The sequence below is a fragment of the Carlito syrichta genome, unplaced genomic scaffold (genome assembly GCF_000164805.1).
Source record: "Carlito syrichta isolate Samal-C Ts95f unplaced genomic scaffold, Tarsius_syrichta-2.0.1 Scaffold304678, whole genome shotgun sequence".
In the NCBI taxonomy this organism is placed as follows: domain Eukaryota; kingdom Metazoa; phylum Chordata; class Mammalia; order Primates; family Tarsiidae; genus Carlito; species Carlito syrichta.
The window spans coordinates 51094-62882 of NW_007248774.1; the positions used below are offsets into that span (position 1 = coordinate 51094).

General features: G+C 52.7%; 1 protein-coding gene across 1 annotated transcript in view; it reads left to right on the forward strand.

The window, feature by feature from the left end:
• The first annotated feature begins 549 nt into the window (after positions 1-549).
• Positions 550-11789, forward strand: part of HEPHL1 (hephaestin like 1) — a 63523-nt gene continuing 52283 nt past the window's right edge. The window contains exon 1 of the mRNA XM_008060624.2: positions 550-721. Within this exon, the coding sequence (XP_008058815.1) occupies positions 552-721 (170 nt within the window). The 5' untranslated portion in view covers positions 550-551. The remainder of the gene's footprint in view (positions 722-11789) is intronic.

The window sequence follows — 11789 nt, forward strand, 5'->3', positions numbered from 1 at the left end:
CATGAGCCAATGGAGAATTAGTGGGGTTTGCAATGTTGCTATGAACTTTATGGTGTGAGCTGACTGTTTCATGTAGCCTCGTAAAACAAGCTGCAGGGTGATTATACCACCCCTCTGCCCTCCCGCCAGAGACGAGGTCTTTAGTCTTTTAGTGCTAGGAATGTTTCCCAATGCTCCATTCAGGTCAGCCCTTCTTCAGATTTTAATATGTTCCTGTAATGGGTGTGGAGGAAAAAAAGAAGGAGAAGGGGAAAGCCACCAGCCCAAGTTGTCACACAGCCATCCCGGCAAAGATAAGTGGCTGACATCAGAGCAGGGCACTGCCGCTTACAGAAACAGGCCTGTTTGGCTTGGACGGTCAGCACATACGCCAGTCACATGCCCCTTGGATGGCTTCGTTGTCTAGCAGCGCCCCACTGAGCCTGGCTTGCTTACACAAGTCCTCAGCTGATGTCCCAACCCCAAGCTCCCAAAGGAGGAGGGGCTGAGCGAGAGGGAGGGGCCTGCAGGGCAGTCTCCGTGCTGGCTTCCAGCCTGCATAACATCCACAAATGCCTCAGAAGCAGCAGGCTGGCTGCATCCTTCTCCTCACGTTCCTGGGTTTGTCTGGGCTGGTTGGCACAGTCACCAGGACATACCACATTGGGATTGTGGAGGAATACTGGAGCTATGTGCCCCAAGGGAAGAACGTTGTTACTGGGGAGAGTTTCACGGAAGACAAGTGAGTGAGCTCGGGGTCCTCACAGACTCCCAGGTGTGGCTTCCCTTGGACTCCGCATGGGGATGGCTGTGTTTCTTGGGCGATTACGATGGGGGTGAGCTTGTCTAGAGTAACAGGAGGGGTTTTGCTTTGCCTGGAGAGCTCTAGCATGGGTGGGCCTGTAATTTGGAAGAGATGGCCTCCGCGCCATCTACTCCTTGAGCCATCTGTTAGCAGCCTTGTTTGTGAAGAGACATATACACAACCAGGTGTTTGACAATTCTCACCAAGGGGGTAACATCTGGGGGTTCTGCACTCATTTGTTTTAAAGGAAAAGATAACACTTGGGATGAAAATTTAAGTATTCTGTTAAGACACATCGTGTCTTCTTGTTTTTATTTTTGGAATGAAATATCATAATTGGAGATGAGTATGCTAAATTATGTTTTTGTTTCATTGTGTGATTAAAATCGAAGAAGTCACTATGGATTTGGCTAGTATTTTCAGAGTTTTCTTGAGGCCACTTGGCAATGACTCTTTCACTGATGACAGGCTTGGTCCAGTCTTGACTCTTCATTCTGAGGGCACTATGCTATCCCAAAGTCCATGGCTGGATGGGCGAGACGGTGCTGGAGTGTTCTGTGCCCTTGATTTTTAAATTTTGCAAAAAATAAACCTTGTTCACCCCTCTCTTTAGGGTGCAGTATCTTTTTTGGTTTTTTTGAGTTGGAGTCTCACTCTGTCGCCCAGACTGGAGTGCAGTGGCTGCTCCCGGCCACCCAGCCTCGACCTGCTGGGCTCCGGCGATCCTTCTGCCTTAACCTTCCGAGTAGCCAGAATTACAGGCGTGTGCTACCACGCCCGGCTGATTTTTTTATTTATTGTAGAGATGAAGTCTCGCTGCCCAGGCAGGTCTCGAACCCGCGGGCTCAGGCAGTCCACTCACCTCAGCCTCCCAAAGGCGCAGGATTACAGGCTGAGCCACCGAACCGGGTGCAGTATCTTAAGATCCATGAATTTACCTGACTCCAGAAGCTGTCATGCTTGCTGTCAACTCCATGGTTGTTGGCACTTGCGTTGAGATGTTTTGGCAACCGCTGCTGGCTATTTGAACGCTTGTTTCCTTTCTAATAGGCAGGGCCCATCCGTGCTCTTTCTGGTAGGTGGGCATTCTATGCTCCATGTCCCAAAGATGAGGTTAGCTGCTAAAATTCAGGGATGGCGCAGGATCTGCCCACAAGACCTTCAAGGCCAGTTCCCCCTGTCGTGGAGGAAAAACCAAAGATCCAGCTGGCCTGGATACACAGCTTCCAGGTTTTCTCACAGCACAAAGGTGGCATAGTCATGTTTTGTTTACCGAAGAATGGCGGCGCATGTGCCAGTCGGGCTGCTAAGGAGAACTCTTCCTTAAGGGCTGTACCAGGAAATTTAGTGTCCGTGGGCTAGTTTCAAAGAAAACTCTTGACTGCTTCAGTTCCACATGTGCTGACTGTTGGTGGGGTGTCTGTGCTGAGACGAGTAGCCACGGGACTGAAAGGACACCCCGACTAGCAGCTGCCTCTCTGCAGACAGAGCCCCACTGCCCTTGGCGAGAGCTCAGGAGCAGGTGGTCAGCGTGAGCAGTCGTTGAACTCGAGGAGGCTGAAAGTGTGTGCATCAGCCAGGCACAGTGGCTCAGCCGGTCATCCTGGCACTTTGGGAGGCTGAGGCGAGAGGATTGCCCGAGCCCGCGGGTTTGAGATCAGCCTGGGCAACTTGATGAGGCTGCTTCTCCACGATAAATCACAAAAGCTAGCCGGGTGTGGTGGCATGTGTCTGCAGTTCCAGCTACTTGGAAGACTGAGGCAGGAGGATTGCCTGAGCCCAGCAGGTCGGGGCTGTGGTGGCCGTGATCGTACCACTGCACTCCAGCCTGGGTGACGGAGTGAGACTCCGACTCAAAAAAACCCGAAAATATGCACATCGAGTGTAGTGAGGTAGTGAGTATAGTCTAAGTGTGATGCTTTCCAAGTGATTGAGTTAAAAGCTCAGAGATTACACCTTCCTCCTACAATGCCCACGTCGCCATAGCTGTGTGTTGGCATTTGTTCTGACTCAAGAATTCTGCTAGGCACTTTATTATTCTTATTTTGCGAACCAGGAACAGAGACTCTGAGGTTAGATACTTGCCAGAGTTTACAGAGTACGTGGTGGTACTAAACTCACATTGTTTGGGTTCCAGAGCTCACATTTCTTTTCTCCATGCTACCTGTTTCTTGGTAAAGGTAATCCTTTCCCACTGAATTAAAGCCAGCTTTGAGGGAAACCAGGAAACCCAGTAATAAGAACTTCCTAGAAAGTCCCAATTTTTACCAAAGGTGCATTTAGTTCCACTTGTCACTTTTCCGATAAAGATGTTAAGTGATCATTGGTGGTCAAGAGCCAAACAGATTACCTGGGTTCATTCAAAATCCCAAAGTGCCTTAAGTACTCAAAGCTCTGTAAAGCTCTTTACACAGACCTGGGTACAGGAAGAAATTAGGGGCTTTCTGTGGATCGTTTCAATCAGAAGATGGTGCTTTGAAGAAAGTACAATAAAATAAATGAAAATTGTTATGGTGAAAAAGAAAACAGAAAGAAAATAGACATGATTAAAATGGTTTGTTTGGCATCAGATTTGAGTGGCGTGGTTTCACAAACGCCGTGTTTCCATGGCAGCACTCCTGCCCTTAGGAGCACCTGGTGTGCTCTGATGTGGTGCCTGGAACGCCAAGGTTGCCAGACACTTCTTTCTTGTAGGCAGAGGGACAGAGTTTGCGTCGGGCTGACTGCTGGCTCTTGGAAGGGGAGCCCAGGTGACTGGGCAACGCATGTGGACATCTATCGGGGATCCTGCAGCGAGGGGCTTGTGGTTGCCGCCGGTGGCGCAACCTTAAGAAGGTCCGGCTGTAGCAGGTGATTGACCTGCCTGCAGACCACAGGGTTCACCTCCGGGTGTGTGAGAAGATGCTGCAATGGTGGGACCCACGTGGAGTGTGCTCTGTGTCGTGCCTTTTCCCAAGGAGCAGAAGGAGCCAACTTGGACGGTGACATCGTGCCTCCACTCGGGCTCCTGCAGGGTGGGCCGACTGCTTTGCTGAAGACAGTCCGCTGTTTTGGAGGTTTAGATGCAGAGCGGTGCCTGGAAGTGAGTGGACCAGGAGAGCCAGGTGTCCGGAATTCCACAAAGAGAGGAAAGAGCCCGATAGGACACTGCAGACCCGACTTCCAGGTCTGGTTCTGCCTCTGCTGGCTCTGTAATCTCGAGCACGGCACGTACTTTCTCTGAATATCACCTTCTTTGATTTGAATAACAGGTTGGAATATGATCTCCAAGTCACCTGTCCAGTGTAACTCCAAAGCATCAGAGATCATTTTTTGAAACGGAGTGAAAAGTGTATTTCCTGACTTGCCGGTTCTAGAAGGATCTTTGCAATGGTGAACAAAAGGAGGGAGACGATTTCAAGTGTTCAGTCCTAGGACTAGAGTTGGAGAAGGCCCGGGGCTGATTGTGGGACCTGTGACAATTTCAGAAATATCCTGTATTTTCTTGTCGGCTTTTTTCTGCCCTTAAGAACCATCTTTGGGAGGCTGAGGTGAGTGGATTGCCTGAGCCTGTGGGTTCGAGACCCACCTGGGCAACTTGGTGAGACCTCATCTCTACAATAAATCAAAAATTAGCTGGGCGTGGTAGTGCGCGCCTGTAGTTCCAGCTACTTGGAAGGCTGAGGCGGAAGGATCGCTGGAGCCCAGCAGGTCGAGGCTGCGGTGGCCAGGAGTGGCCACTGCACTCCAGTCTGGGCGACAGAGTGACGACACTCCATGTAAGAAAAAAAAAAAAAAAAGAACCATCTCCAGCTCCTCACCTCACGCGCGGAACTTTTCCCCACAGCTCTGGCTTCTGACGTCTCCTGCTAATCACTCGGGGAGCTTGGAGTCTTTGCCAGGCGCTTGACGCAGCATCTCATCTCTCTCCAAATTGCTCGCTGGGTGCCCATCACCTCTGCTGCCGGATAGAAGCGCCAAGTTGTAGAGGAGGAGGCTGGGCGCATGTCTGATGCTCGCCCTTCCGATCCGGAACTTAGTGAATGGCAGTGCCCCACAGCAGATGGAGCACCAAGTCAGGCATTTGGAATCCTGGAAGTAGGGGCTACTCATTTCGTCAGTTCAGCAGTTCTGGTCGCTTTCTCTTTGAATAAGGGCAACGGGCAAAAATTTGGAGAAGGAGAGGGTGGGTGCCTAAGTTTCAGTGAAGTCAAGACGTCTGAAAACCCAAAGCAGGCAGTGCCCCAAGCTTGATAAATCTTGACAAACAAGGAGAGGTAGGAAATAAATGGAAATTGTTTTACTGAGACTCCATAGCAGGCAGACGGTGCGATTTTGCCCTCTAACCTGGTGCCTCTTCTTGATTACAGGGTGCAGAAATATAATTGAGGCTATAATCATTACAATTTCCTAGAAAGTACAGACTTTAGGAGTTATATTCTGTTTGAAAATGCTTTTTCCAGGGAAGTGTTTTCCTCCTCCTCCTTACAGACTTAATGGGGACACTGGCTCCTATGATTTGCCTGGGGATGGGCCAACATTTTGATCTATTCGTGTGCCCGTCCTGCTTGGGCTCGTAAAGTGCTTAATTAAGGTGCAACTGGGCTTCGGCAGTGAAGCCTGTTTTCATGGAACCACAATGGTGATCACCTAATGTAAAGCCACAGTTCTCACCAGGGAATACCTCATTACCCTGACATACATGCAGGTTTTTGCTTCTCCGTGAGATGCAGGGGTTTCCATGCGTGCTAAGTCATGGGTGGAACTGTCCCGGACATGAGTGAGGCTGGCCACTGCACAAATGCCAAGTTTGCAGGGTCAGTCAGAGGGACTTTACCCAACCACATAACTGCATCAGCCTGTGGATGGCGAGGGGTTGTAAGTACCCCAGGAGCAGGCCTTAGGAGGGGTGTGAGGGAGAGACCATATGTCTATCTGAAAGAAAGGGGTGGAAGGGAGAGGCATTTGTGAGCTTTGCCATAAAGGAAAGACTATCATCTCACTAGTGCTTGGTCTTAGACAAATGGTGACTTTCCAATCTCTACTTCTGTGTTATAGGCAGCAAAATCACGGGCTGCACCTGAGGCCACATAAATATCTTGGAGCAGCTCTTGCACCCTTGATCAGCAAGTGACTGCTACTAGCTGCCAGTAGAGACCGGAATATGGTGGCTTAAACAACTTGGGGTTCTATGTCCTCTTGTGGAAGAACCCAGAGGTGGGCAGCCCAAGGCTGTGGGACAGAAGGTTTGATAGGGTCTTAGGGCTTTTTATGCTTCTGACCCGTCATTCTTTTTTTTTCTTTTTTTAAATCAGAGTCTCACCCTGTTGCCCAGGCTGGAGTGCAGTGGCATGCTCATGGCCACCACAGCCTCGACCTCCTGGGTTCAGGCGATCCTTCCCTTTCAGTCCTCCAAGTAGCTGGAACTACAGGCATGTGCCACCATGCCCAGCTAATTTATTGTGGAGATGAGGTCTCACCAAGTTACCCAGGCTGGTCTCAAGCTCGTGGGTTCAGGTAATCCTCTCACCTCGGCCTCCGAAAGTGCTGGGATTATAGGCGTGAGCCACTGCGCCTGGCCCTGACCCACCATTCATAGTGTGTGGTTTTCCTCCTCAAGGCTGTTCATGGCCACAAGATGACTGTTAGAACTCCAGTTATCCTGTCTGGGTTCCAGGAAGGAAGAGGGAGGGGAAGACAGGAAGGGCACAATTCTTGCTGCATCGACCCCTTAAGGAACTTCCGTGGAAACCCCACCCAGCGAGTTCCACTCTCATCTGTTGGATTCCCTCTAGCGACAAAGTGTCTTGAAAATCCAGCCTTTCGGCTGTGTGCTTTTTGCCTGAATAGAGACAGGATTTGCCTCATTACCAAGACAGAAGGGCGGCACGACTACAGCAAGGCAGCGGGCGGTCCCTGCCGCCCTCCGCTTCCTCCACTCTGTTCCCATCACTTATGGGCACCTTGTAGCCCCCTTCCTTCCCCACCTCCATGTGGTGGAGCCCAGGGCCTGGTGAGCAGGATTTGAGGAGGGTGCGTTGACGCCAGCTAGTTGTTACTGAGGGCTTGCTCTGGCCCCGGCACTGTTCTAAAAGCTTTGCACGCCCGAAGAGGGATGGCCAGCCTTGGTGGTGTCCTGGTGGGGGGACTGGGAGGCACAGGAGGGCTTCCCCAGCCGGGGGTAGCTCAGCAGTGGCCAAATGGGGACACCAAGGAGCCCGGCTTTCGGGTGAAGTGTGGGGCTCTGACGGCAGCCAGCAGGTTTAGAATTCTTGTTCCACTTACTTGGCGAGCCATTGAGTTTCTCTCTGGCTCACGTTTTCATCGGTAAAACCGGCATAATGATAGTTCTTGCTTCGAGGGTGTGTATTCGTTTCCTGTGGCTGTTATAACACGCTGCCTCAAACTGCGTGGCTTGAAGCAACAGTGATTTGTGCTCTCCCACTTTGGGACGCCAGAAGCCTGAGATGGCAGGGCCACATCCCTTCGGAGGCCCTCTGGGAGAAGCCGTCGCTGCCTCTTCCGGCTCTGGTGGCTGCCTGTGCTCCCTGGCCGTGGCTGTGCCCCTCCCATCTCTGCTCTGCTTCACGCCGCCCTCTCTGCAGTCTGTGCCCGCCTGCCTGGCTCCCTCAGAAGCGCACTTCTGGTGGCGTCTCGGGTCCACCTGAACGGCCCAGGATGGTCTCTCCCGCTCAAGGCCCTTCACCTAATCGTGCCTGCAGAGACCCATTTTCTAAATAAGCTTCCGTGGGTCAGGCCTGGACCGGAGGCTCCCGTGGACCGGGATCTGCAGAGGCTCAGATGCGGGCCTGTGCTCAGTCAGCCGCAGTAAACGCCCTCACGGGAGCGCTGCCGCCTCGAGGGGCTCTCTGAGAGCAGGAGCTTGGGCGGCCACGTTTCCTTCTTTCTGACAGAGCTGTACCAGAACTAGCCACAACGGCCGTGGATTCGGCGCCACCCTCCCGGACTGTGCGTGGGACACCACAGCTCTCCTGTGATCCTCATGATGGCTCCACTGTGGTGGCCGGTTTATGGCTGAGGAAGCTGGGGCTCAGAGAGGTTGTGCTACTTGCCTGAGATCTCACAGCCAGCAAGTGCAGAGCTGGGACTCAAGCTCATTCTCCTTCCCTTCCACTGCGCAGATGGGTTTTGAACATGCGTGGTGAGTGCTCCGAGGCACTTCTGTGGACGTGAAGTGCAAGACGGAAGGGCCCAAGGAGCCAGGAAGGAACGTGCACAGGAGCACATCACCTGGGCGGCGCTGAAAATCATGAGAGCGATTACGGAGGACGTGGCTGCACCGAGTTGCAGAGTGTCACCTCCGTCTCTACGCGACCGTAGCCAAGTGGCACTTGTCCCAACCTTGTCCTGCTTTCTCTGCGGTGAAGAGTGCTCCTTCCCGAGCCCAGGCAGCGTCACCGGTCCTAGCTGTGACTCTGACGGTCTCACAGGTGGGCTCTGACCACACGCTTTGCAGTTCATCTTCATCCCGTGTTTCCCTGGCCCCCACAGACCCTCGGGCTCTTACAGCAGAAAACTCATGGCTGCTCATTCTCTCACACATGTGTTTTGTCTTTCTGACCGGCAGTGCAGGGGCTGAGATGGATCCATCTTGGCCCCAGTTTCTAGTTTCACGTCCCAGACGTGGCGGTGCCCAGCAATTGCTCCGAGGTGAGCAATGGGGAAAACATCCCCTAAAAGGTCCAGGGGCATGGAGCTGCTGGCACGGGAAGTTCCCCTTGCGCCGTGAGGATGGCTCCCACGGGCTGGTGCATCCTGACCGTGGTTCATCCCGCCTGCTTCTGGAGGTGTCCCCCTTGACCTATATCCTAGCATGGCCTTGGCAGTGTGGTGTTCTAAGCGCCATCTTGTCTCCGGGCAGTTGCTCTTGTGAACCTTCTCGGCCCCACTGGATTCCCCACATCGGGAGGCAGACGCCTCCTCAGCTTGAGTCAGCACTAGGATGTAGGTCAAGGATGTCTTGAGGGACAGGGAGGGCTCAGCCTTCCACGCGGGGCTGTCCTGCGGCTCCTGTAAACAGCGCAACGGCTCGCCAAGGCTGCCCTCCAACAGCATGCTCTGTGGAAGTCAGAGGCTGCCTCCCGCGGATGGCGCTCCCAGAGACGCCTTTGCTGTTGTGCTTGGGCAGGAGTTGTGTCTTCCAGGACTCAGGGAGCTGGAGCTTCAGTTCTCCTGTTGCCAGCACAGAGGATGTTCCCCACTGGGGGCTGGCTGCACAGACACCGAATAGCTTGCCACCTCTTCCCCGCACTTCTACTCTCTCCCGCTTCCTTCTTCACTTTCAACAAGTTTTCACCAAGTGGTTACTGCGGTTTGGGGTTTGTGCTAAGTACTATGGAAATATGACTTGCAGACTCAGATGCACACGAGGATTGTATGAGTCAGAATAGGTCCGGTTGGGGGCAACCCACAACCCCCGATTCTCAGGGGCTTAGCATCAAAAAGGTTTCCCTCCAACCTGCTCAGGTTCACGGAGGGCCCATGACTCCAGGGCAGCTGTCTGCCTGGGCAACCTGGCAACCCTAGCCGCTTTGGTCTCGAGGCTTCCTGGCCTCTGCAGGAGGCTTCCCCCGCAGCAGAGGAAGAGCGAGTCTTGCAGTGACAGATGCCCTGGCCCAGACGTGACTCAGGCCATTTCCACTCAGCCTGTTTGCCAGGACCCCAAGACCCACCTAACCGCAAAAGCAGGAGCTTTGCACTCTCCTTCTGCTGGGTGGGAAGAATTTGAATGGGCAAACCCTGGAAAACTCCACTGTGAGAACCACTTGGTGCGCTTAGAACAAATAGAGGTGCACGGCCTTGCCACCAACAAGTCTGACTCAATCGCCCTGAAAATGGGGTCTGGGAACCTGAAAACTTGGCAAATGTCTTGCATGGTCCTGATGCCAGGGTGTATGGGTAGACATTGAGGAACCCTGCTTTAGAAGACCAAATCCCCTCTCAGGGTGACTGTGGGCTGTTGAGGTGAGAAGACTGATACGTGTCTAGAAATGTGCAGAACACGCCACTGCATGACGCAGCGCTGAGGCATGCAGCCTCATAATAAACCAGCAAACGCTCCCCTCCCGCTGACGCGTCATTTTACCTCTCGCATGAGTGACTTTGCCAGGTAAGTCGTGGCAAGACCTGGTCTCTGAGGTGATGGAGAAAGGTCTTGGGCAGCGGGGACGTCAGCTTCTTTTAGCAGATTGAAGGCAGCAGTGTGCCTGTGGCAGTGTGAGTGTGTTCAGCGGGGTTCGGTTACTGGCAGAACATGGCCAAGAAGCACGGAAAGGCAGACATCCCCCGCTGGAGGACAAGACCTTCTGTTTCCTGCCCATCAGGCTGAGCCCAGACAGCACACCGGGGTATCTGGATCTCATCTTTGCCCTGCCATGCCCGTGGGCGACCAGTGCCAACTCCAAGGTCAGGCAACTCTGCCTACGCTGGGGCTAGTGGGCCAGGCTGTGGCTGACTCGGCTCTTCCCCTGCCTCTTCCTCTTCCTCCTCCTCCTCCTCCCAGTCAGCCTCTTCAGTCAGGAGCTGTAGTCAGAGGCTGCTTGGCCGAGGCCTCAAACACAGTGGCTTAAACATCTTCATTCTTATGAGTATTGCTCACCCCAAAGAGACCCAGAAGTCGGCAGTCCTCAGGGTCCCGAGTTCCTTCTGGCTTTCCCTTGACCTGGGGGTGTGACGCTCCCTCCTCCTCGTCGTTTCAAGATGACTGCTGAGGCTCCAGCCATCTTGGCTTCATCTCAAGCATGAATAAGGAGAAGAGCAGAGGACCCAAAGGATCTTGGCCAGCCACGTCTGAGAGGCGCCACCGAGCGAATTCTGCTTGTAGCCAATTGGCTCGAACTGTGCCGCGTGACTGTTCCAAGTTGCAAGTGAGGCTGAGAGGTGTGACGGCCACTACTGGAAAGTCCCAGGGTCAGGCATCCGGACTTCTTACTCCATTCTCTTGCACTGGGAAAGGTGGGTCTCTGACTCTTGGGGCAGGAGGGGGCCAGCTTTTGCTTCTGGGCAGACACACGCAGGCTCGGCGGGGCACAGAGGCAGAGGACCTAGGGTGTGCACAGACGGGCCAGCACCTCAGCCCTGAGGCCTGGGAGGAGAGGCAGCCAGCCAGAGGCAGATGGAGTCCTCTCTCTCCAGCTCTTAGGCAGGCAGTGCTCTCTTTAAATTCCTTTCCTTTTCATGTTGCTGTGTCATAAGTTTCAGTTTACACTTTAGAAAAAGTCAAGGTGGCTGTCAGCCCTATCAGCAGGTTCCTGGGAAGAAGAACCGCATCTTTGGAAGGCAGGCCTAGCAAGCGGGAGCTCATAGGGACACATGCTGAATTTCTGAGAAATGTTCACTGGATGTTTTCTGATGGCCACAAGCTGTACCTTGGACCTAGGCATAATTAGATAAGTGCCTTATGCGTGAGGGGGACCAAAAAAACCCAGAAGTGTTTTTCTGAAGGCATGCCCTTATAGTGCAGGCTTTCCCCGCTAGGTCAGTGTTCTAGAAACCCATCGGCATCAGTGTGCCAGTAGTGTTGTTGGGAGAGGCTGCATTCGACTTCAGTGACATTTTTTCTGGAGATTCTTTCAATGAGTTTGCCCATTTTATGATGGGTGATTTATGAGAGAGAGTGCCCGCCCACACCATGCTGAGTGTTCAGCAGTTTTTGACCAAAACCAACATGACCTCCCATGTCCAGTCCTCCCTATTCATCCTATCTTGCCCCAAGCAACTTTTGTGTGTTTGTTTCCCTGAATGAAAAAAGTCCTCAAAGGGAAACGTTTTGCCGATGTGGAAGAGGTGAAACCAAAACTGGCAGAAGCACTAAAAGACATCACAACTGATGATGTCATCTTCTTTTTGAGCAGTGGTAAAAGCGTCTCGATAGGTGTATTGCATCAAAAGAAGAGTATTTTGGAGGTGACTGAAGTTTGAACATGTAAGAATAAATACCCAATTTTTTAATAAAATAAATTCTTGGCTTTTAGGTCTCTCGCACTTGTAGGATTTTTTTTTTTTT